At 45.0% G+C, this 26,953-nt stretch overlaps 2 protein-coding genes across 8 annotated transcripts in view; one reads left to right on the top strand and one right to left on the bottom strand.

The window, feature by feature from the left end:
* Positions 1-12,107, top strand: part of LZTS3 (leucine zipper tumor suppressor family member 3) — a 99,489-nt gene extending 87,382 nt beyond the window's left edge. For 5 of the 7 annotated variants that reach the window (XM_072126341.1, XM_072126337.1, XM_072126338.1 and 2 more), the window contains exons 3-4: positions 1,206-2,036; positions 4,177-12,107. In XM_072126341.1, the coding sequence (XP_071982442.1) occupies positions 1,206-2,036; positions 4,177-4,881 (1,536 nt within the window). In that variant the 3' untranslated portion in view covers positions 4,882-12,107. The remainder of the gene's footprint in view (positions 1-1,205; positions 2,037-4,176) is intronic. The other 2 variants (XR_011849933.1, XR_011849934.1) reach the window with 2 other exon arrangements.
* An 11,801-nt stretch (positions 12,108-23,908) lies between these two features.
* The window catches only part of LOC140113373 (mesotocin-neurophysin MT), a 6,521-nt gene continuing 3,476 nt past the window's right edge, over positions 23,909-26,953 (bottom strand). Inside the window, exons 3-4 of the mRNA XM_072132641.1 lie at positions 24,782-24,986; positions 23,909-24,085 (exon numbers count right to left, since the gene is read on the bottom strand). Of these exons, the coding sequence (XP_071988742.1) occupies positions 24,036-24,085; positions 24,782-24,986 (255 nt within the window). The 3' untranslated portion in view covers positions 23,909-24,035. The remainder of the gene's footprint in view (positions 24,086-24,781; positions 24,987-26,953) is intronic.

Below are 26,953 nucleotides of genomic sequence, written 5' to 3'. Positions count from 1 at the left end.
TAATACAGGATGTAACTCAGGATCAGTACAGGATAAGTAATGTCATGTATGTACACAGTGACTGCACCAGCAGGAGAATAGTCAGTGCAGCTCTGGGGTATAATACAGGATGTAACTCAGGATCAGTACAGGATAAGTAATGTCATGTATGTACACAGTGACTGCACCAGCAGCAGAATAGTGAGTGCAGCTCTGGAGTATAATACAGGATGTAACTCAGGATCAGTACAGGATAAGTAATGTCATGTATGTACACAGTGACTGCACCAGCAGCAGAATAGTGAGTGCAGCTCTGTGGTATAATACAGGATGTAACTCAGGATCAGTACAGGATAAGTAATGTCATGTATGTATACAGTGACTGCACCAGCAGCAGAATAGTGAGTGCAGCTCTGGAGTATAATACAGGATGTAACTCAGGATCAGTACAGGATAAGTAATGTCATGTATGTACACAGTGACTGCACCAGCAGCAGAATAGTGAGTGCAGCTCTGGGGGATAATACAGGATGTAACTCAGGATCAGTACAGGATAAGTAATGTCATGTATGTACACAGTGACTGCACCAGCAGCAGCAGAATAGTGAGTGTAGCTCTGGAGTATAATACAGGATGTAACTCAGGATCAGTACAGGATAAGTAATGTCATGTATGTACACAGTGACTGCACCAGCAGCAGCAGAATAGTGAGTGCAGCTCTGGAGTATAATACAGGATGTAACTCAGGATCAGTACAGGATAAGTAATGTCATGTATGTACATAGTGACTGCACCAGCAGCAGAATAGTGAGTGCAGCTCTGGAGTATAATACAGGATGTATCTCAGGATCAGTACAGGATAAGTAATGTCATGTATGTACACAGTGACTGCACCAGCAGCAGAATAGTGAGTGCAGCTCTGGGGTATAATACAGGATGTAACTCAGGATCAGTACAGGATAAGTAATGTCATGTATGTACACAGTGACTGCACCAGCAGCAGAATAGTGAGTGCAGCTCTGGAGTATAATACAGGATGTAACTCAGGATCAGTACAGGATAAGTAATGTCATGTATGTACACAGTGACTGCACCACCAGCAGAATAGTGAGTGCAGCTCTGGAGTACAGAATACAAATGTAGCTTTTAATACAGGATGTTTTGAAGATGTTTCTGATATTTATTGAGTAGAGTAAATTTTTGTGTCTTTTTTATTGTCTTCACAGAGCAATGAGCCTTTGGTTAGACCCTCTGCCTTTAAACCAGTGGTTCCGAAGAATTTCCATTCCATGCAGAACTTATGTCCACCAGTGAACAATGGGGTCACTGAGAATCGAAAGGGCTCCGGTCATGGGAACAGCAATAGTCAAGCTGCCCTGAAAAGCAGTCTGGAGAAGACCAGCCACAATAGGTCTTCCAACCAGGTGGGAGGTCTATCTGATTCTGGTCGCAATTCCCTGACCAGTCTACCAACCTACGGGACTGGTTACAGCCAGCACGTTGGCCCAATGAGCGCGTCAACAAGCCATATAAATCGCATTGGGACTACCTATGTGGAGAAAAATAAAGTAGGTTACAATGGAATTTCTACCTCAGATAGCGGCCGATCTTCCAGCAAAAGCACCTCTTCTTTTAGCAGACTCAACCATCTCAACGAGACCTTACCTTTCCACTCCCCCTCAAGTGATGACATCATCCAAGACCTGGAGGATCGCCTGTGGGAAAAGGAGCAAGAGGTGATACAGATGAAGAGGAACTTGGACAAAAGTGAAGCTGCCATCTTTCAAGTCTTTGAAGAAAAGCAGAAGATCTGGGAACGGGAGATGGAAGACTTAAGACAGAATTACGCCAACAAGCTTCAGCAGGTGTCGAAGAAAGCACAACGCGCCCAACAAGCGTTACAGCTGCAGATATTCAAGCTCCAGCAGGAAAAGAAGAAGTTCCAGGATGATGTTGCACAGCTGCTACAGGAAAGGGAGGAACTTGAGAAGAAGTGCATGGTCTTCAAGAAGGAGCAGTCTGAGTTCCTCCCGAAGATTGAGGAAACCAAGTGGGAGGTAAGATTGAGATGTTAATGCTGACGTCCTGAAATATGCATGTATCTTCCATGGTTTTGTTTTCAGCATTTACAGGAACACCTCTGTGTCCATAGACTGATTAAAGCAGCTCCTTCTTCCTCTATTCCAGCAAGAAGTCCCAGCATTATCTTATAACCTTCTTAGTAGAGACCCATTCAGCTTTGGATCTGATATACCTTTAAAGAAATCTCTTTATGAGCCAAAATGTACTCAATAAAGGAAGGCCAAGGGATAGTGATCAAGAAGTTATGGCTGATTCCCCATATACACTGTAATTACATGTCCCCTAGGGACCACATCCAACATAAGTGACTGGCTTGAGTCCGTGGAGAGCTTGACTCTCATCAATTACCCTCTTCATTGGCTTCCTGGGACTTCTGACCTCACTTAAGTTTAGGGGTCACAGTTGTGAAGGTGGTAGAGCAATATATAACATAGGACATTGGGGGTCATTTATTAAGGGCCCGATTCGCGTTTTCCCGACGTGTTACCCGAACATTTCCGTTTTGTGCCCATTTTCTCTGTATTGGCGCACGCGATTGGGTTGTGGCGCATCGGCGCTGGCATGCGTGCGACGGAAATCGGGGGGCGTGGCCGAACGAAAACCCGACAGATTCGGAAAAAACGCCGCATTTTTTTAAAAAATGTGTCGCGGAGCTTGCACTTACCTTCACCAGGAATAGGCCGGTGAACTTGAGTGCGTTCCGACGCTCTTCAGCGCAGCAGCGCCATCTGGTGGACGTCGGAGGAACTGCCTTAATGAATCCCGGCCGGACCCGAATCCACCGCAGAGAACGCGCCGCTGGATCGCGAATGGACCGGGTAAGTAAATCTGACCCATTATGTAGTCGGTAACATGGGTCATACACAGTAATTACACATGGACGTGCATGGTTCTTTTATGTTCCACTGGCTTTAAAGATAGCACCTTTCAAAAGTGAAGAGCCTGGGAGGCCTTGATATTGGCAGGATTACTATAACCACCATTTTAATAGTTCTGCTTTGGAGACAAGGTTGGAGATGACTATGTGACCATTTTAAGAAATAAGAAATATTCTTCCATGGTCACCTTGACCTTGAGGTTACCACTGAGGACGGACTATGGTCCAGCTATTCCCGTGTAATGCCACCAGGGCCGGCTCCAGGTTTTAGTGGGCCCCTGGGCGACAGAGCCTTAGTGGGCCCCTCCTTGGACCGCCCTCCAGTGGCCACACTGCGTCCCCTCCCCCTGCGGACACACTGACCCTGGGGACACACTGATCCCCCCCCCCCACGGGGACACACTGATCCCCCCCCTGTGGACACACTGAACCCCCCCCCCCCCTCCCCTGTGGACACACTGAACCCTCCCCCCCTGCGGACACACTGAACCCCCCCCCCCTCCCCTGCGGACACACTGAACCCCCCCCTCCCCTGCGGACACACTGAACCCCCCCCCCTCCCCTGCGGACACACTGAACCCCCCTGCTGACACAATGACCCCCTCCATACACATTGAACCCCTCCCCTCCCCCTGTGGACACAATGACCCCCCCCCCTGCTGACACACTAACACCCCCCCCCCTCTATACACACTGACCCCCGCCCCCCGCGGACACCCTGACTCCCCTCTGGAAAAGAAAAAAGAAAAAAATCACCTTTCCTGGTTCCCCCGGAGCAGCGCCTGCAGCTGTCTTCGGCCTGGGCCTCCCGTACGCGCCGGCTCTGAAGCCAGCACACGTAATCCGATGACGTCATCATGTGCGCCGGCTTCAAAGCCGTCGCATACCCTGCGGAGCGCTGCATCGTGGGAACCGGGACAGGTGAGTTGTAGATTCTGTCTCTATGCTGCGCTCCTGACCAGCGCAGCATAGAGGCAGAAAAGTGATCGATCCCGATGGTGATCAATTATACCAGTGTCTTATAGCGACACTGGTACAATTGATCCGGGGGCCCGAGTGGGCCCCTCCAGTACCCCGGGGCCCCGGCACTTGCCCGGGTTGGCCGGGTGCTGGTGCCGGGCCTGAATGCCACCTTGACCTTGAGGTTACCACTGAGGACAGGCTGTGGTCCAGCTATTCCCGTGTAATGCCATGTTGTTTTATCCAAAAAAAACCTAAACATGGGCTTTTCTTTGCAGGTTTGTCAAAAAGCCGGGGAGATATCACTTTTGAAGCAGCAATTGAAAGACTCCCAGGCAGACATTGCCCAGAAACTCAACGAAATAGTTGGCCTTAGAACACAGTTAAAAGAAGTCAAGGCCGTGTTACGGGAGAAAGAGGAGCAAATTGCCTCGATTAAAGATTCCTATAGCTCAAAGAGTGTCAGCCTGGAGATCTGCGAGAGCGAAATGCAAAGGAAGCAAAGCGAAGCGCAACAAATGAAGGAGAAGCTCAGCCAGTGTGAGCAGGAGATAGCCGGGTTGAAGGAGACTTTGTGCGATCTTGGTCAGAACCCGTACACCATGGAGATCAACGAGAAGCTGAGGGACACTCTGGCCTGCGAGAGCGATGAGGCCAAGATGAAACGTCAAAACGAGGACAGCCTGGGAACGCTCAAGAAGGACATTGAGAATCTCCAGGTGGAGTTGGCGGTGGAGAGACAACAACGGGACAAGCAGTCGGAGGACTTTGAGGAAGAGAGACGCACGTGGCAAGAAGAGAAGGAAAAGGTCATCAAGTACCAGAAGCAGCTTCAACTCAACTACGTGGAGATGTATCAAAAAAATCAACAACTGGAGCAGAAGATAAGCGATTTATCCACCAAGGCGACCACGCCGCCAGCAGAGGACATGAAGCCCTGGACGCCATCAAGGTTGGAGAGGATAGAGTCCACAGAAATATAAGGACAGTAGACTGTTGGGTGTACACAGCTAGTTACTCACTGTGCATGTGCTACCTACTCCAGCCCATGGTATCAGGAACAGGCCTAACAGAGTCTAAGGGGACCATTGACTACACCTTCACAGAAGAAGACAACCCTGAAGGACTCGAAAGAAGGTGCTTGCTGTAATCTAACTGCAGATGGTATACAGTTTGTTATGCTGCCAACGATGCTATATGTCTGTTTTTTTTCCCCTTACGCCTTCACCTCCCTCTGACTGCCGGTCCCAAAGGTCTATTATATTGTTATAATGCACCGCCGGGCAGTCATAGGGGGAGTGAAGTGCTGTGACTGTTACCAGTCCTTATTCCTTTAGGACTCGCGGAAAGAAAGGTCAAAGTGACTCGGATTATGAGTACATTTAGCCATATTGGCTAGCAATGGAAGTTCTGCTGTGCAGTGAAATCTAGCTATCTTTAATATACTTCCCACCATTCTAGGCACTGTTTACTGTGAATTATCCCAAAATCTTTCCAGGGATGGGAGTACATTTTTATTTTTTTCCTAGGGTATTACAATATTTTTGCAAATGTGCACTAATGAAATCTTTCCTGAGGTCATGTAACAGTCCGTGTGTCGTCACCATGAGGGTCGGTCTGTGTAGGTCTACCCTAGGGTCGCCATAGGTCAGGAGAAGTCTGCCAGGTACCCCGAATTTCGGAGGAGTGCCACTGCCTTCAAAGACGTAATCTGTGGAGGAACCTTTTGGCAAATGTGCAACTTTGTAGAGTGTCTCACAGACACACTTGACAGATTCTTTCTTTTTGAAGTCAAAAGGGGAGATTTTGTCGTATTAAACTGGTTGTTCACTTTAGAAAACCCATAAGAAAGTTATGAGATTATAGAGGGGGGTCCTGTGTTCAGAAGGCAATCTTATGAGGCTCCAGATACAAAGAGCTCTTGTTCTGGAGGACCTGTCCAGTGCCCCATGACATAGCAGTCCTTTGAGGTGAATGGGTTTAGTGTAATTCCCCATTCTGCCTCTGGGTGTGCTGTAGAGATCACAACTGATCGTCACAGATCACATAATAGAGAGGAGGAATTTTTACAAAGCAGAGAAATAATTTTATACCCCTCTATTCCCCACATCTAAATTTGACCATGCATTAAGCATGAAACATACACGGTCCCCTTTGTTTTACTCCAAATGTTTTTCTTCATTTTTAGGGTCTATCAATCAATGGTTGCTGACTAGCGCAGTGAAGCTGCTGGTAAGTCAAGGACACGCCCCCTTTCAGAAGTCAGGAGTCATGTAGGAGGGTGATATAGGTAACAGTGGGAACCTGGGGCAGAACAGAGACAGCACCAGGTATCTGGACTATTCATGTTTAATGTAGAAATATTGTTATAATTAATAGTTACACATTAATTTGGACCTCTATCAGACCAATGATAGGGGAGCCCAGAACCCAACAAAGATACTGATAGTCTCACTTGGGTTTAGCAGAAGATGTCCACTCTTTTTTTCGAGACAACATATAGACTGGAAAGACTCTCCCACCCCCATCGAGTCCTGCTACCCGCAGAGACCTATTCCGGTACAAATCCCAGGGATAAAACCAAAGAAAAGTGCTGTACACCTTCAGGAATACATTGCCTCTTGCCTCTTCTTCAGGGGGTTAGCGGCAGCACCACTAGTACAGTAATCTACAGGATAGAAGCTGAGCCTCCGCACACATCGCTAGCACGTGCCGCCTGGGTAATAATGCACAGTTCACAGTGGGTAGATTTTAGCACGCTAGATTTTACTCCATATAAATGCTGCAATGACTTGTGAGTGTTCTTGTTTACTAACCCAGCATCAGGAGTGTCCTCGAAGACGAAGGGATAGACAACGCGCCGAGCTCTTCAGGTAGATGGTCAGGGAGATGTGCGACAGTACATTACCATATTGTGTCTTATACCCCAGCAATGAGGCAACCAAAGCTGGTCACACGCATAGTATCCATACTACTAACTGACTTAAAGGGGAACTCCACTCATCACCCTGCCACTCAGGATACCCTGTCATAGTAGAATAAGAAATTCCTAGAATGGAATTTCTTAAATATTTATTCCTTTGCTCATTTTCTTGTTGTTTTCTGTAGTGGGTGGAGCTTATGAACCAATGCATTTGTAGGGAAAGAGGGTGGAGTCTAGTGCAGGAAGGTTTGTGTCATGGAGCCAGGACTTGTGGAAACCATACTGCAACTGGAAATGCAGTAACTTGTATGATTTCATACATGTTGTAGGTGGAGCTTATGTTAGCCTTCTACCCATGTAGAATGTAATAAGCAGGGGTGGAGTCTGGGACAGGATAATATGCGCCATTGAGTCATGAGCTGATACAATATAGAATAATGTTGTTATTGTCATGGGTGGAGCTTATATTTTACATGATTATTTGCGCACGGGGAAAAAAATTGTGTAGGGGAAGGAGAATCATATAAGCAGGGGAGGAGTTTATTGCAGGATGTGCCTGGTAGTTTGTGTCAAGGGATTATGAGCTGTTACAATGTAGGAACCATATTGCTCCAGTAAAGATAGTGTCCCCTATGATGTTCTAAATAAGATAAGATAATCCATTATTAGTCCCACAGTGGGGAAATTACCAATATAAATATATTGTGGGTTCAGCTTAAGTGTAAGATTTTGTGCACCTACTAACTAATACCCTTGTAACAAAAATAAAAGAATGGCATTAGCAGGGGTGAAGACTTACAAATTCTTACTTTGAATGTCTAAATTCCAGTATCTAAATGTTTACTACTGTAGGTGGAGCTTAGATGTCACATGGCTATACATGCCTACCAAATAATGTAGGGAAAGTAATAAGCAGGGGTGGAGTCTAAAGCAGGAAGTGAGATGTTTATAAGCAGGGGGGGAGTCTGATAAAGGGACTTCAAGATGATTTTTAAATAAACTGTAAGTTGCTACAATTTTAAAATCTTATTTCTACTTTAAAGTTATAAAAAGTCAGAATTTAAATCTTTATTGTTGTGGGCGGAGCTTAGATGGCACATGATTTTAAGTACCTACCAATTAATAGAAGTAAAGGCATGAGCAGTAGTGGATACTACTGTATCTGGAGCTTAGATGTCACATGATTATACATACTTACCGAATAATGTAGGGAAAGGCTTAAGCAGGGGTGGAGTCTGATGCAGGAAGTGAGTTGTTAATAAGCAGGGGTGTAGTCTAAGGCAGGAAATGAGTTTTTAATAAGCTGGGGTGGAGTCTGATGCAGGAAGCGAGTTGTTAATAAGCAGGGGTGTAGTCTAAGACAGGAAATCAGTTGTTAATAAGCAGGGGTGGAGTCTAATGCAGGAAATGAGTTGTTAATAAGCAGAGGTGGAGCCCAAGACACTGGAAGCAAAAGTGTCTTGTAGCTATGACCTGCTACAGTATTGTAACAGTAATTTCCTGAGACAGATTTATGATCATTATGTCATGGCTAAAGTTCAATGTTGATTGGGGTTCTCCTTTAAGTACATGTCAAACCATCATATATTGTTGTAGAGGAAGCAGAAACAAGCCCTAGATTTTTATTTTTAAATCTACTCTTAAACAAGTTGATACTTGTCACTTCTGGGTATGAAAAAGCCCAAACTCATGTGTGACCAGTTTTTTGCCACAGCTAAAGCCAACGGGAAACTTAAAGGGGTTTATTAGATTGAGAAAAAAGATTCTTTTTCAAAAACATTGCCACTTTTTGCCAATAGATTGTGTCTAAGTTTGCAAAATTGACTTCAATAAAACTAAGTTACAAAGCCAGAGATAGCCTGTGCACAATAGTGGCGCTGTTTTTGAGAAACAATAGCAGACCCCCTTGTCTAACCCTTATTTAAGAAGGGGTCATTCCTCTGTAGTCACCCCTTTAGTTTCTGGTGTTGCATACCATTGTCTACCCATGACATGATTACTGTAAAGTTTTATTTTTCTTATTTAATTTTTAGCATTTTTCCTAAAAAAAAAAAAGACAAAATATTAAAATTTTGATTGTAAGTTTTTAAAAAGAAAATAGTCATCTCAATTGCCTTCAGGTTCGGCCTTCAGGATGTTCCTTTTTGAAAAAAATGTGGAGAGAAAAACTGATGGTAAATTCTGTGGAGATTTAATTCAGACTTATCTCTCATAACGTGTAGCATCCAAGCTTTTCTGGTTTATATCAATGTCATACTTATCTTATAAATTATAGATAACTCACAGCCAATTACAGTCCGAGTACAATAGCCACACCTCCGGCTTTCTTTTTCCCAACCACTGAGTAGATGTATCGGCCAATCCTTCCTTGGACACACCCCTGCCTTCCTTTTTCCCAACCCCTGAGTAGATGTATCGGCCAATCCTTCCCTAGACACGCCCCTGCCTTTCTTTTTCCCAAACACTGAGTAGATGTATCGGCCAATCCTTCCCTAGACACGCCCCTGCCTTTCTTTTTCCCAAACACTGAGTAGATGTATCGGCCAATCCTTCCCTAGACACGCCCCTGCCTTTCTTTTTCCCAAACACTGAGTAGATGTATCGGCCAATCCTTCCCTAGACATACCCCCCCTGCCTTTCTTTTTCCCAACCCCAGAGTAGATGTATCAGCCAAAACTTCCTTAGCCATGCCGCTGCTTTTCTTTTTCCCAACCCCTGAGTACATGTAGGCCAATCCTTCCTTGGACACACCCCTGCCTTTCTTTTTCCCAACCACCGAGTACATGTAGGCCAATCCTTCCTTGGACACACCCCTGCCTTTCTTTTTCCCTACCACTGAGTACATGTAGGCCAATCCTTCCTTGGACACACCCCTGCCTTTCTTTTTCCCAACCACTGAGTAGATGTATCGGCCAATCCTTCCCTAGACACGCCCCAGCCTTTCTTTTTCCCAACCACTGAGTAGATGTTTAGGCCAATCCTTCCCTAGACACGCCCATGCCTTTCTTTTTCCCAACCCCTGAGTAGATGTATCGGCCAATCCTTCCCTAGCCACGCCCCTGCTTTTCTTTTTTTGCCAACCCCTTAGTAGATGTATCAGCCAAATGAATTGATTTGCACTGGAAAAACTCTAGCAGATATGAAAAAAAGTATTACATGTTACATAAAATCTATTTATAAATCATATTGAGTAAAAAGAATTTGGTTGGTTTTTTTTCTAGAATTTGAGAAATTTTTCTTATTTTAGAATGCAACATGAAAGAGCACGGATATGAAATTTAGACATAAATTAGACATAACTCAGGCCCTACTGTATTTGCTACAAGATAATTACCCAACGTGTAACGCTCCCCTAGAGATGTCACCTGACCCTGCCACCACCAATCACCAGCTAGCCCGATCCCCACTAACCGGCATCATCTTTACCCCATGGCTGTGTCCTCCTGCACATGATACAGAACAACGAGGGAGTCTGCAATAAACCCGTGTATGTGTGACGCGTGCGACGATGCGTGTGTGCGTGTAAACTGTGCACGCGTGTGCATGTGACCAGCTGCCTGTGTGTGCATGCACAGATTTCAGAGAGATATATAAATAGGCAAATAATTGTATATATATAATTTTATATGGAGAAAAACTAAGAAAATAATAAGAAAAAAAAAACGTGCTGAGAGCGTCTATGAGAGATTTAAAAAAAATATATGTGGACAAAGGGAAAAAAAAAAACCTATTTTGCGTTATTTTATTTCGTAGTTTATGCCGTATGAACTGTTGTCAGTGATTTACTGGTGAAGAGATGTGTTATGATATCACCCAATTTACTGTTGAATGTTCCACTTTGAACACGATGCCGTGCGTAATGGGACACTTTCACGTGTATATTTTATGTATCGCTGGTTCTTCTTGACCACAGGACATCCGGTGTCTATACAAGTTGGTGGGGGGGGGGGGGGGCAATTGGCTGAATGTTGCACCAGATCTCTTTCATAGCCTTAGATGTAAATGATTACAATCCTGTTTGGCCAGAGTCACCACTAGGGGGAGCTGGATGGAAGTGTATTATACTCTGTACACAGGATTAGTAGAGGTAAATCTACTGCAACTAAAGGTAATATTTCCAATAATCGGAATGTTATCTGCAGTCCACAGGACGGGGAATCATAACGTCACCAGGGATCGTAAAATATGGCTGCTTCCTTCCAAAAAAACAGTGCCACGTCTGACCAATGGTTTGTGGCCTTATTGCAACTCATCTGTATGGAAATGAAAAGGAGCTAAGTTGCAATACTATGCACTACCCATGGTCAGGTGTGAACAGCACCAGATTTGGGTTACTTAAGCCCACCAGATAAAATTATTTTGGGGCCCACGCTCTAAGAAATAGATAATTGTAGCCCCAAAATTGGGTTGCCCTCTACTGGATTTCGGGAGCTCATTACTCTGGTAAGAAGACATCAGTTGGAGGTTTTTCCAAATCCTGGACATCCCCTTTAAGACAGCTGGGATCCCCATTACTTCATTATTTAGCATTAATCCAAAAAAGTCCATAACATTATAGGACATCTACCACCAGGATGAAGGGTTGTAAACCAATCACTCTTACATGCTAGTGTGTAACACTCTCCTTTTAGCATCTTATGCCCTTGTTTTTACGAAAACAGATGACAACAGCTCTGGAGCGCAGATTTGCATAGTTTTTAAAGCCTATTTTTTTGTAAAATAAGGGCATACGAAGCTAAAATAGGAACAGATCCTGCCAGAGGGGGCGCACACAAGTATGTCAGTGTGCTTGGTGTACAATCCTTCATCCTGGTGGTAGATGTCCTTTAAATCAATGTAATATCTACTGTTTTAACATGAGCTCCCCCTAGTGGTGACTCTAGTAACACATTTATCATGGAATCTGTAGATGTAAAGGGGTTGCTACACAATTAATGTGAAGAAATAAGTTTGTGCCCCCCCCTTCTCCGTAAACACCAAATGCCCTTTAGATAATGCAGAACTCTTGAGATGTCCTGAAGTAAGTGACCCGGTTGTTGCGTTGAGCGGGATCTGATCCATATTTGATATGCTGCTACGTTCTATATAAAACAAGTGTACTTTGATATAAATAGACCTATTTCTGTATATAGAGTAAACTTATCCTAACACGAGCCGGTGGTTTCTCCGAGGATTCACAGCGAGGTTTGCGACTAGAAGATGGAATTGAGAAATAAAATCCAGTCTTTTTTTTGGTAAACTGATGTTTTGCTTTTATTGTTATATTAAATGGAAATACAAGCATCATTCACCCCGATATCCTTGTCTTCCTTCATCCTTTTCTTCCCCAAAATACAGTCCTAATTGTATGGTTGCAGTGTAGGGGGCGGATCCTAAGGGTCAAGGGGGCCCATAGACCCCTACTACATCAGAAGGCACTGGTCGATGGGGGTCCTCTTACAGAATTTACATTGGGATTCAGAAACTTCAGGTTACACCTTTGTCGGATCCTACTTAAGTGTGCAGATTGACAGGATGCTCCCCACCCAGCCACATAATAAAAGCCACCAGAGCCACCATGTGGACCTTTGTGTATCTCCAAGCTGGTGGCTACAGACTAGCTGTTATGATGCCTCCCATATACTGCACACATAAAGTAGAAAAGAAACTGCTCAATAGATCTTTCACACTGAAGCATAAGCAGGATCATAAAAGATATTATAGCAAAGAATTGACCTGTTATCATGGGAATAAAGCACTTGGGGTGACATAGCAGTCTACTATTAGCTGCAGCAGCCTCTGTCTATCCCTGTGTCTTTGCTCTCTCACTCAGAAGCATCAACAGGGTCGTGCAGGGCATCTTAGAGAAAAAGTGACTTGTAATTATGGGAATAAAGCACTTGGGGTGAGATAGAAACTTACATTTTGTTTCAGCAGACTGTTTGTGCCTGTTTCTCTCTCCCATTCAGAAGCTTTAGCAGAATCATTTACTGTAGGACGTTGTAGGGAACAATTGACCTGTTATCATGGGAACATAGGACTTGGGGTTAGATAGAAACTTAATATTAGCTGTAGCAGAAGCATCATCGGGATCATATAGTACATTATCGATATTCTCATTAATACAGGTCCATTGATATCGATAATGTACTATATGATCCTAATTATGCTTCTACTGCAGCTAATAGTAAGTTTCTATCTCACCCCAAGTGCTTTATTCCATTATTACAGGTCAGTTGTTCTCTATAATGTCCTTTATGATTCTGCTGATGCTTCTGGGCAAGGAGAAAGGCATAGGCTGCTGCAGCTAATTTTAAGTTTCTATCTAACCCTAAGTACTTTATCACTGGCCCTGTAGTAATGAGAATAAAGCACTTAGGGTTAGATAGAAACTTAAAGGCCTATGCCTTTCTCCTTGCCCAGAAGCATCAGCAGAATCATATAGGACATTATGGAGAACAACTGACCTGTAATAATGGAATAAAGCACTTGAGGTGAGATAGAAACTTACTGTAAGCTGCAGCAGCCCCTGTCTCTTTATTAGAAGCATTAGCAGAATCATGTAGTACTTTATACAGAAGAACTGACATGTAATGATGGAAATTAAGCACTTTGGGTGAGATAAAAAAAACTTACTATTAGCTTCAGGAGAAGCATGTGATGTGTCTGTATCTCTCTCTTACATTCAAAAGCATCAGCAAGATCATATACTGTAGGATATTATAGTAAGGAACTGACTTGTAAACATATCAGTGGCTGCAGCAGTCAATGTCAGTCCTTGTGTCTCTATTCTCTGTCTCTCAGAAGCTTCATCAGGATAATATAGAACATTATTGAGAAGAACTGACCTGAAATGATGTGACTCTAAAACACTCACTACTAGCTGCTGCACCTGATGCCTACTCTCCGGTGTCTGCTTCTCTCCTATTCTGCCCTTGATCCCTCTCCTCAGACTGTATTTGGCATGTAATATGATCCCTCTGTGAGCTGGAGTCTGAGGCGGAGCTTTAAGAGTAAATGTCAGTGAAGAGTGAGGGGGAGGAGGAAGAGAGCCTGATAGTTGGAGAAAGAGGCACATTCCTTTCATAAGATATATCACAAAGTTTCTTTTATGCACTTGTCCTATTGGTTCATGGGGGGGCAGTGGTAACAAGGGTGAGGGGAGACAGTGTAACAGCCTGTGAAGCTACAGCTTCAAGACCATGAGTAAGGCTTGTAGTCTATGTGCTATGTGTATGTATCGTGTTTATATACTCATTGAATAAACTGTCGGGATCTTCCTTCACTTCAGCCCGTGAAGATACAGCACTGAGGGTCAAATCCCCCCAGACTGGAGTTGATTTTAGAAGCAAGGAGCCAATGGATGACAAATATAAGAAGATCTCCACCGTCTTGGAGTAATGTCCCTGGTTTATCAGGATGGATTTTGATAGTAGGGCTTACAATCGATTGCTCAAAAGCAATATACACAGGTGAGGATTAAGAAAGTTGGGTGAAATAACATATTACATGATGGAGTAACACAAAAAAGCATGAAAAAGTACAATAGGATATGATAAAAGCTGGAGCTGGAAAGAAGGTGTCACAGCGCCCTCTACTGGTGAGGTGAGGGATCTACAACAGCTATTAGAAAATAGTGAAATCGTCAGCTCACCTGAGAACTGCTCGTAATTTCTCCGGTGTGTGTCTTGCGCAGGGTCGGCTCCAGGTGTCAGTGGGCCCCTTGGCGGCAGAGCCTCAGCGCCGGCCCTGGTCTTGAGACACGGATACTCCAACGTGCGAGCACACATCCAATAGAAAAAAAGGGAACAAATCCAACTTCAAATAGAACCACTGGTTGAACAAATAAAAATGCAATATGCCTTTAGTCCATCATAATAAAAGCCAGGATACACCTATGCAGGATACACCTATGCAGGATACACCTGTGCAGGATTCACCTATGCAGGATACACCTATGCAGGATACACCTATGCAGGATACACCTACGCAGGGATACACCTATGCAGGATACACCTATGCAGGATACACCTGTGCAGGATTCACCTATGCAGGATACACCTATGCAGGATACACCTGTGCAGGATTCACCTATGCAGGATACACCTATGCAGGATACACCTACGCAGGGATACACCTATGCAGGATACACCTATGCAGGATACACCTGTGCAGGATTCACCTATGCAGGATACACCTATGCAGGATACACCTGTGCAGGATTCACCTATGCAGGATACACCTATGCAGGATACACCTACGCAGGGATACACCTATGCAGGATACACCTATGCAAGATACACCTGTGCAGGATACACCTGTGCAGGATTCACCTATGCAGGATACACCTGTGCAGGATTCACCTATGCAGGATACACCTGTGCAGGATTCACCTATGCAGGATACACCTACGCAGGGATACACCTATGCAGGATACACCTGTGCAGGATACACCTACGCAGGGATACACCTATGCAGGATACACCTGTGCAGGATACACCTGTGCAGGATTCACCTATGCAGGATACACCTGTGCAGGATACACCTATGCAGGATACACCTACGCAGGGATACACCTATGCAGGATACACCTATGCAGGATACACCTACGCAGGGATACACCTATGCAGGATACACCTATGCAGGATAAACCTATGCAGGATACACCTGTGCAGGATACACCTGTGAAGGATTCACCTATGCAGGATACACCTGTGCAGGATTCACCTACAGTAAACCTGTGAGTACACCTGTAAGTACATTTGTAAGTACACTTGTGAGTACACCTGTAAGTACACCTGTGAGTACACCTGTAAGTACACCTGTGAGTACACCTGTGAGTACACCTGTAGGTACACCTGTGAGTACAACTGTAAGTACACTTGTGAGTACACCTGTGAGTACAACTGTAAGTACACCTGTGAATACACCTGTGAGTACACCTGTACTCGTTTCAGATATGATGCGTTTCAGATATGAACTCTTTTTATTCATGGCTACAGGTAAATGGTGGACTCATCTTACATACACCTTTAAGTACACCTGTGAGTACACTTGTGAGTACACCTGTAAGTATACCTGTAAGTACACCTGTGAGTACACCTTTAAGTACCCCTGTGAGTATACCTGTAAGTACACTTCTGAGTACAACTGTAAGTACACCTGTAAGTACACCTGTGAGTACACCTGTAAGTACACCAGTGAGTATACCTGTGAGTACACCTGTAAGTACACTTGTGAGTACATCTGTAAGTACACCTGTAAGTAAACCTGTCAGTACACTTGTGAGTACACCTGTACTCGTTTCAGATATGAACTCTCCTTATTCATGGCTACAGGTAAATGGTGGACTCATCTTACATACACCTGTAAGTACACCTGTGAGTACACCTGTAAGTAAACCTGTAAGTACACTTGTGAGTACACCTGTAAGTATACCTGTAAGTACACCTGTGAGTACACCTGTAAGTAAACCTGTCAGTACACTTGTGAGTACACCTGTAAGTACACCTGTAAGTACACCTGTGAGTACACCTTTAAGTACCCTTGTGAGTACACCTGTAAGTACACCTGTGAGTACACCTTTAAGTACCCTTCTGAGTACACCTGTAAGTACACTTCTGAGTACACCAGTGAGTACACCTGTAAGTACACCTGTAAGTACACCTGTGAGTACACCCGTAAGTACACTTGTGAGTACACCTGTAAGTACACCTGTGAGTACACCTGTAAGTACACTTTAGAGTACAACTGTAAGTACACCTGTAAGTACATCTGTGAGTACACCTGTAAGTACACTTGTGAGTACACCTGTAATTACACCTGTGAGTACACCTGTAAGTACACTTGTGAGTACACCTGTGAGTACATCTGTAAGTACACCTGTGAGTACACCTGTAAGTACACTTGTGAGTACACCTGTGAGTACACCTGTAAGTACATCTGTGAGTACACCTGTAAGTACACTTGTGAGTACACCTGTGAGTACACCTGTAAGTACACCTGTGAGTACACCTGTAAGTACACTTGTGAGTACACCTGTAAGTACACTTGTGAGTACACCTGTGAGTACACCTGTAAGTACACCTGTGAGTACACCTGTAAGTACACCTGTGAGTACACCTGTGAGTACACCTGTAAGTACACCTGTGAGTACACCTGTAAGTACACCTGTGAGTACACCTGTAAGTACACCTGTGAGTACACCTGTAAGTACACCTGTGAGTACACCTGTAAGTACACCTGTTAGTACACCTGTAAGTACACCTGTGAGTACACCTGTAAGTACACCTGTGAGTACACCTGTAAGTACACCTGTGAGTACACCTGTACTCGTTTCAGATATGATGCATTTCAGATATGAACTCTCCTTATTCATGGCTACAGATAAATAGTGGACTCATCTTACATACACCTGTAAGTACACCTGTGAGTACACCTGTAAGTAAACTTGTGAGTACACCTGTAAGTACACCTGTGAGTACATCTGTGAGTAAGTTAAATAATTCTCAATTCATTGTTAAAACATCATAATCTTTTCTTCACACCTCTGAGATCTCGTATTCAGTGTGAAGATCCAGTAAGTCTTTCAATTCAATCGTTTATGCCTGTTATCTCCCCCCCCTCCCCACCACCCGTATGGGGCTAAGAAGCCTCCCAATGCTCATCGCTGAGAAGGGACTACAATTCCCAGGATGCACTTGCTGGAAAACTTGCTGTTTGTATCAATGTGTGTGTCTGATGTTTTAACAATTATTTGAGCATCATGTGACCTATTCACAGGTGAAGGAGAGTTCATATGGGAAACACGTCGGCTCTTTCCTCTGATTCCCTGCACAGGTGTATCCTGCATTGGTGTATCCTGCATAGGTGTGTCCTCCTCAGGTGTATCCTGCACAAGTGTATCCTGCACAGGTGTATCCTACATTGGTGTATCCTGCATAGGTCTGTCCTCCTCAGGTGTATCCTGCATAGGTGTATCCTGCACAGGTGTGTCCTCCTCAGGTGTGTCCTGCACAAGTGTATCCTGCACAGGTGTATCCTGCATAGGTGTATCCTGCACAGGTGTGTCCTGCACAGGTGTATCCTGCACAGGTGTATCCTGCACAGGTGTGTCCTGAACAGCTGTGTCCTACACAGGTGTATCCTGCATAGGTGTATCCTGCACAGGTGTGTCCTGCACAGGTGTGTCCTGCACAGGTGTGTCCTGCACAGGTGTGTCCTGCACAGGTGTATCCTGCATAGGTGTATCCTGCATAGGTGTATCCTGCACAGCTGTGTCCTACACAGGTGTATCCTGCATAGGTGTATCCTGCACAGGTGTATCCTGCACAGGTGTATCCTGCATAGGTGTGTCCTGCACAGGTTTATGCTGCATAGGTGTATCCTGCATAGGTGTATCCTGCACAGGTGTATCCTGCACAGGTGTATCCTGCATAGGTGTGTCCTGCATAGGTGTATCCTGCATAGGTGGATCCTGCACAGGTGGATCCTGCATAGGTGTATCCTGCACAGGTGTGTCCTGCACAGGTGTATCCTGCACAGGCGTGTCCTGCACAGGTGTATCCTGCACAGCTGTGTCCTACACAGGTGTATCCTGCATAGGTGTATCCTGCACAGGTGTATCCTGCACAGGTGTATCCTGCATAGGTGTGTCCTGCACAGGTTTATGCTGCATAGGTGTATCCTGCATAGGTGTATCCTGCACAGGTGTATCCTGCACAGGTGTATCCGGGGCTTCAGGCTTTTATTATGATGGAATAAAGGAATATTGAATTTTTATTTATTCTCCTGGTGGAGCCGGTTTATTCCCTTTTTTATTACTATTAGCCCTTATTGTTTTATATTGCGCTGCTGTAACGGCAGGATCAGTCACATCCATCATACAAACCCCGATCCACACAACCGGCCATAGAATGTCACTAGGGGCAACCACAGCCATGTAACCAGCATTATATGTATATTTATCTGTCTCTAGCAATACTCTGTCTCTCACAGTCCTCTGTCTCTCTAGGATTCCTCTGTCTCTCACAGTCCTCTGTCTCTAGCAGTCCTCTGTCTCTCACAGTCCTCTGTCTCTCACAGTCCTCTGTCTCTCACAGTCCTCTGTCTCTCTAGGATTCCTCTGTCTCTCACAGTCCTCTGTCTCTCACAGTACTCTGTCTCTCACAGTCCTCTGTCTCTAGCAGTCCTCTGTCTCCAGTAGTTCTCTGTCTCTCTAATAGTCCTCTGTCTCTCTAGGATTCCTCTGTCTCTCACAGTTCTCTGTCTCTCTTACAGTCCTCTGTCTCTCACAGTTTTCTGTCTCTCTTACAGTCCGCTGTCTCTAGCAGTCATCTGTCTCTCTAGCAGTCCTCTGTCTCTCTTACAGTCCTCTGTCTCTCTTACAGTCCGCTGTCTCTCACAGTTTTCTGTCTCTCTTACAGTCCGCTGTCTCTAGCAGTCCTCTGTCTCTCACAGTTCTCTGTCTCTCACAGTTCTCTGTCTCTCACAGTCCTCTGTCTCTCTAATTGTCCTCTGTCTCCAGTAGTTCTCTGTCTCTCTCACAGTTCTCTGTCTCTCACAGTTCTCTGTCTCTCAGAGTCCTCTGTCTCTCACAGTCCTCTGTCTCCAGTAGTTCTCTGTCTCTCTAATAGTCCTCTGTCTCTCACAGTCCTCTGTCTCCAGTAGTTCTCTGTCTCTCACAGTCCTCTGTCTCCAGTAGTTCTCTGTCTCTCACAGTTCTCTGTCTCTCTCACAGTTCTCTGTCTCTCACAGTCCTCTGTCTCCAGTAGTTCTCTGTCTCTCTAATTGTCCTCTGTCTCTCACAGTCCTCTGTCTCCAGTAGTTCTCTGTCTCTCACAGTTCTCTGTCTCCAGTAGTTCTCTGTCTCTCACAGTCCTCTGTCTCCAGTAGTTCTCTGTCTCTCACAGTCCTCTGTCTCCAGTAGTTCTCTGTCTCTCTCACAGTTCTCTGTCTCTCACAGTTCTCTGTCTCTCAGTTCTCTGTCTCTCACAGTCCTCTGTCTCCAGTAGTTCTCTGTCTCTCTCACAGTTCTCTGTCTCCAGTAGTTCTTTGTCTCTCACAGTCCTCTGTCTCCAGTAGTTCTCTGTCTCTCACAGTCCTCTGTCTCCAGTAGTTCTCTGTCTCTCTCACAGTTCTCTGTCTCTCACAGTTCTCTGTCTCTCAGTCCTCTGTCTCTCACAGTTCTCTGTCTCTCACAGTCCTCTGTCTCCAGTAGTTCTCTGTCTCTCTCACAGTTCTCTGTCTCTCACAGTTCTCTGTCTCTCAGTTCTCTGTCTCTCACAGTCCTCTGTCTCCAGTAGTTCTCTGTCTCTCTCACAGTTCTCTGTCTCCAGTAGTTCTCTGTCTCTCACAGTCCTCTGTCTCCAGTAGTTCTCTGTCTCTCACAGTCCTCTGTCTCCAGTAGTTCTCTGTCTCTCTCACAGTTCTCTGTCTCTCACAGTTCTCTGTCTCTCAGTTCTCTGTCTCTCACAGTTCTCTGTCTCTCACAGTCCTCTGTCTCCAGTAGTTCTCTGTCTCTCTCACAGTTCTCTGTCTCCAGTAGTTCTCTGTCTCTCACAGTCCTCTGTCTCCAGTAGTTCTCTGTCTCTCTCACAGTTCTCTGTCTCTCACAGTCCTCTGTCTCTCTAATTGTCCTCTGTCTCCAGTAGTTCTCTGTCTCTCTCACAGTTCTCTGTCTCTCACAGTCCTCTGTCTCCAGTAGTTCTCTGTCTCTCTCACAGTTCTCTGTCTCTCACAGTCCTCTGTCTCCAGTAGTTCTCTGTCTCTCTCACAGTTCTCTGTCTCTCACAGTTCTCTGTCTCTCAGTTCTCTGTCTCTCACAGTTCTCTGTCTCCAGTAGTTCTCTGTCTCTCTCACAGTTCTCTGTCTCCAGTAGTTCTCTGTCTCTCACAGTCCTCTGTCTCCAGTAGTTCTCTGTCTCTCACAGTCCTCTGTCTCTCACAGTTCTCTGTCTCTCACAGTTCTCTGTCTCTCAGTTCTCTGTCTCTCACAGTTCTCTGTCTCCAGTAGTTCTCTGTCTCTCTCACAGTTCTCTGTCTCCAGTAGTTCTCTGTCTCTCACAGTCCTCTGTCTCCAGTAGTTCTCTGTCTCTCACAGTCCTCTGTCTCTCACAGTTCTCTGTCTCCAGTAGTTCTCTGTCTCTCACAGTCCCCTGTCTCCAGTAGTTCTCTGTCTCTCACAGTTCTCTGTCTCTCAGTTCTCTGTCTCTCACAGTTCTCTGTCTCTCACAGTCCTCTGTCTCCAGTAGTTCTCTGTCTCTCTCACAGTTCTCTGTCTCTCACAGTCCTCTGTCTCTCACAGTCCTCTGTCTCCAGTAGTTCTCTGTCTCTCTAATAGTCCTCTGTTTCTAGCAGTCCTCTGTCTCTCTATTAGTCCTCTGTCTCTTACACTTCTCTGTCTCTTTAGGATTCCTCTGTCTCTATATTAGTCTTGTATATCTGTCTCTCTGTATCAGCGCTGGCCTCATGTCAGTTTTGTGTAGGACCCCCGCAGCCTGTGTGCACCCCCTTCTATAGGTACCTTATATAAAGCATGGAGTCATGAGCACATCTAGTCTTCTGCCGCTAGATGGCAGCAGAGCCCTGATAATTCTGTAAGACTTGTTGCAGCAGTATACAGTATACAGCCCCAGCACTATACAGTATACAGTATACAGCCCCAGCACTATACAGTATACAGCCCCAGCACTATACAGTATACAGCCCCTGCACTATACAGTATACAGCCCCTGCACTATACAGTATACAGCCCCAGCACTATACAGTATACAGTATACAGCCCCAGCACTATACAGTATACAGCCCCAACACTATACAGTATACAGCCCCAGCACTATACAGTATACTGCCCCAGCACTATACAGTATACAGCCCCAGCACTATACAGTATACAGCCCCAGCACTATACAGTATACAGCCCCAGCACTATACAGTATACAGCCCCAGCACTATACAGTATACAGTATACAGCCCCAACACTATACAGTATACAGCCCCAGCACTATACAGTATACAGCCCCAGCACTATACAGTATACAGCCCCAGCACTATACAGTATACAGCCCCAGCACTATACAGTATACAGCCCCTGCACTATACAGTATACAGCCCCAGCACTATACAGTATACAGCCCCTGCACTATACAGTATACAGCCCCTGCACTATACAGTATACAGCCCCAGCACTATACAGTATACAGCCCCTGCACTATACAGTATACAGCCCCTGCACTATACAGTATACAGCCCCAGCACTATACAGTATACAGCCCCAGCACTATACAGTATACAGCCCCAGCACTATACAGTATACAGCCCCTGCACTATACAGTATACAGCCCCAGCAGTATACAGTATACTGCCCCAGCACTATACAGTATACAGCCCCAACACTATACAGTATACAGCCCCAGCACTATACAGTATACAGTATACAGCCCCAGCACTATACAGTATACAGCCCCAGCACTATACAGTATACAGCCCCAGCACTATACAGTATACAGCCCCAGCACTATACAGTATACAGCCCCTGCACTATACAGTATACAGCCCCAGCACTATACAGTATACAGCCCCAGCACTATACAGTATACAGCCCCAGCACTATACAGTATACAGCCCCAGCACTATACAGTATACAGCCCCTGCACTATACAGTATACAGCCCCAACACTATACAGTATACAGCCCCAGCACTATACAGTATACAGCCCCAGCACTATACAGTATACAGCCCCTGCACTATACAGTATACAGCCCCAGCACTATACAGTATACAGCCCCTGCACTATACAGTATACAGCCCCTGCACTATACAGTATACAGCCCCAACACTATACAGTATACAGCCCCAACACTATACAGTATACAGCCCCAGCACTATACAGTATACAGCCCCAGCACTATACAGTATACAGCCCCAGCACTATACAGTATACAGCCCCAACACTATACAGTATACAGCCCCAGCACTATACAGTATACAGCCCCAGCACTATACAGTATACAGCCCCAGCACTATACAGTATACAGCCCCAGCACTATACAGTATACAGCCCCAGCACTATACAGTATACAGCCCCAGCACTATACAGTATACAGCCCCAGCACTATACAGTATACAGCCCCAGCACTATACAGTATACAGCCCCTGCACTATACAGTATACAGCCCCAGCACTATACAGTATACAGCCCCAGCACTATACAGTATACAGCCCCAGCACTATACAGTATACAGCCCCTGCACTATACAGTATACAGCCCCAGCACTATACAGTATACAGCCCCAGCACTATACAGTATACAGCCCCTGCACTATACAGTATACAGCCCCAGCAGTATACAGTATACAGCCCCAGCACTATACAGTATACAGCCCCAGCACTATACAGTATACAGCCCCAGCACTATACAGTATACAGCCCCAGCACTATACAGTATACAGCCCCAACACTATACAGTATACAGCCCCAGCACTATACAGTATACAGCCCCAGCACTATACAGTATACAGCCCCTGCACTATACAGTATACAGCCCCAACACTATACAGTATACAGCCCCAGCACTATACAGTATACAGCCCCAGCACTATACAGTATACAGCCCCTGCACTATACAGTATACAGCCCCTGCACTATACAGTATACAGCCCCAGCACTATACAGTATACAGCCCCTGCACTATACAGTATACAGCCCCAGCACCTCCTTCTATGTATATCCGTATATATACAGTGCCCATATAATACCGCCATACCACTCCCAGCTACAGGTGCTGCACACTACACCAGATACACAGGGTGCAAGTTATTCCCAGGGCAAACGTATGTATTATTTTACAGGATTCTGGATTTTTGTGGTGACACCTCACACTGCTGTGCTCTTAGCTCTCTGCACTGCATCACTACAAATACCTTCCCCTCTTTTATGACTTAATGATTAAAGAGATTTCAACACCTTAGAGCAGTAACACTGAGTAACACATAGAGGGAGGGCTGTAGAGGAGCTCAAGGCAGAGAGCTAAGAGCACAGCAGTGTGAGGACACTCTGTACAAGATTACTGAGATTCCCTATAATGAGAGCAGAGACGCAGGGGCGGCCATGTTTCGGTTCTTTATTCACTGTACAGTACATGTATAGACAGCGGCTGCGGGGTCCGGCTCTGGGTGGTCGCGTGGCTGATTTGGTGGTCAGTGGGATTTGTTCTGTTGTTCCTGAAGACACGGACTAGGAGAATACAGAGTCCTGCTCACAGGCCGGGTCCATCGAGCAGCTCTCTGCAGGGAACACACAAGAGGAAGGATTACTGCACAGCCGCCATACATCCGAATCTTACAGCGCCCACACGTAATAACTATATATCAGGCTACACCCCCCCCCCCCCCTCAGGTGTTATATATAAATATATATACTGTATATAGCTCCAGCTGCAACACTTCCAGAACTAGTCACAGCTGATATTTTGTTACAATGTATCAATGTGCTTTAAACCTGCGTCGCTACATTGTAACAAACCCATCAAACCCTTGTGAGTAGGACAATTAAAAAAATGATGAGGATTGTAGTACCTTATAGAAGAAACCACATGCCTCAAATTTCTACTTTCTTGTTTTTGTACAGGTCTTTGAGAGAATTTGACTATATTAAATAACACAAAGGTCCAAAAACACAGCAGAATAATAGAGTTTTACTTCCTGGAGTCACAACTAGAGGAACTATACTGTATACAGCCTATACATTGCACTCCATTATAACACTGTATGCAGTTGCCTCCTGAGCTCCCTCTAGTGGTAGCCAGACATAATTTGAATATGCAACATTATGCATATGAAGAGGTTCCGAAATTGTGTATCAGGAAAAGCACATTACAGAATGCTGGACCTTAAAACTTAGGATGGACAGATCATTCCCCTGGCTCCGGATTGGGACTCCGGGGTGCGGTGGAGCTTGTATATCTCAGTATAGGAGCTCACCGTGATTGCAGCAGATGCCAGAGGCAGCGCAGTTCCCTCCGTTGTTCCCACATGGCTTCCTTCCAGATTCACATGGTGAAGGCAGGAAATTTTCTTCTTGGCATCTCAATGTTTCGGTCGTACCAAAGTAACAGCCCAGCTCTTCCCCGCAGCAGATATTGGGCCCAAAGCAGTGACCTTTGTTCCTTGGTCCACAAGGAATACACTACACGGAGGAGAAAGCAGAAAGGGTATATTTATGTGCCCTGCAATACCACACGCAGCCTGAGGGAAAGCGTGGCGCTGTTCATTATAAACTACAGTCCTGTGACAGCCAGAGACTCATACATTGTAGCAAACCCTCAGCACTAAGTCAGTCTACTAACTAATCTCTGACACTTGAGTGTTTTCAAAAGCCCAGTATAGCACAGTATAGCACAGTATAGCCCAGTATAGCCCAGTATAGCCCAGTATAATACAGTATAGCACAGTATAGCACAGTATAGCCCAGTATAGCACAGTATAGCCCAGTATAGCCCAGTATAGCCCAGTATAGCACAGTATAGCACAGTATAGCACAGTGTAGCCCAGTATAGCCCAGTATAGCACAGTATAGCACAGTATAGCCCAGTATAGCACAGTGTAGCACAGTATAGCACAGTATAGCCCAGTATAGCACAGTATAGCACAGTATAGCCCAGTATAGCCCAGTATAGCACAGTGTAGTAGGGGATCATCCTCTGTATCCTACATCCTTCCGCGCTGCATTCTTCCCATGATATCCTATTGTGCTCCAGCCTTGTACCTCCGCACCCACACAGGGAGCCAGTGCTGCATTGTTCACGCTGACAATACAAGGGGTGAGGGGTCTGCACTGCTATGAAGTTATGCAGATGTAGCAGAGCTGAATTTGTCATCCAAGCTACAGCTGCCTTGTGCTCTGTGGAATAGTTAGCAGACCATAGGACCCATAACTGAGATCAACATGAGCCTATATGCATTATACTTAGTTCTGCAATAACTGACTAGTAAAATGTAGCAGAGCTGATGTAGTAGAGTTGAGTCAGTCATTTATAGTATTTTGTCCTATAACACAGCAACGCTTGTGACTCAATTCTGCACTGTGGCTAATGCTATAAAAGACTTACCACCAACCTAAAAGCGCAGATGTAGCAGAGCTGAAAATTATTATTTAAATGACCTGTTGTTTGCATTAGGTTTCAGTAAATGTTACAAATGCAGATGCAGCAGAGCTAACTTTGTCATCTAAATATCTTTCTGCAGTTTCTGAAGTTAAAAAAGCTGTAGAATTTGAACTGATGTAGCAGAGCTGAATGAGTTACCTACAAGATTTCTGAATGACTTTGTTTCCTTACAATGTAGTGCAGATGTAGCAGAGTTAAACTAGTTCTCTAAATGACTTGGTGACTTGAAAGCAACAAAGTCATGTAGTAGGTTTTACAACTGCTGTAAAAAGTAGATGTAGTAGAGCTGAATTTGTTCTTTCAATTATTATAACGTGCCACTAGCTGCCTAAATAGATAAAACTACCCACTCATGGAGATGTAGCAGAGCTCAGTTTGTCATTGTGTGCAATTTTAAAATAATATTGTAACTCGTACTACAGATGTAGCAGAGCCGATTGTGACAATGTAGAGAAGCTGAATTAACCTTTGGGGGATTCGCTTATCTCAGCGCTCAACAAAGCAGTGAAATGACAAGTTGCTGCTCATTTCCACTTTCTATAGTTTAACAGTATAAGATAAGACACAGTGAACAGAGCTGCAGTGTAAAGCATGGGGGAGCAGAAGGCTAAGTCTTAGGTAATAGAGATTGTGGTTGTCAGACAAACCCCCCCGACTCCAATGGACAATACAAATAAACTGAAGCCGACAAGATAAAAATCAAACAATCAGTCCCAACTAGCAGGTTACACATCTTTGTAGTCATTTGAGTTTAGTTTGGTGCTAATATGAAGTCCCATTAACCCTGGATAGACATAGATTACAAATATAATTCTGCCTACCTGCAGCCTCCACTAGGGGGAGCCCAAGCGCTCACTGCATACAGTGTTATCACTAAGTTCAGCAGTATGCACTCTGTCTATTAACTCCCCCTAGTGGTAGCTGCTTGAAGCCATCTGCATATTATTTCCTTATCTTTGAAGGGTATTTGCAACTTTGTGTTATATAG

This window comes from Engystomops pustulosus, chromosome 1 (genome assembly GCF_040894005.1).
Source record: "Engystomops pustulosus chromosome 1, aEngPut4.maternal, whole genome shotgun sequence".
NCBI lineage: Eukaryota > Metazoa > Chordata > Amphibia > Anura > Leptodactylidae > Engystomops > Engystomops pustulosus.
Note: the sequence above shows the minus strand (reverse complement) of the source record. Positions and strands in the feature narration are given on the sequence as shown.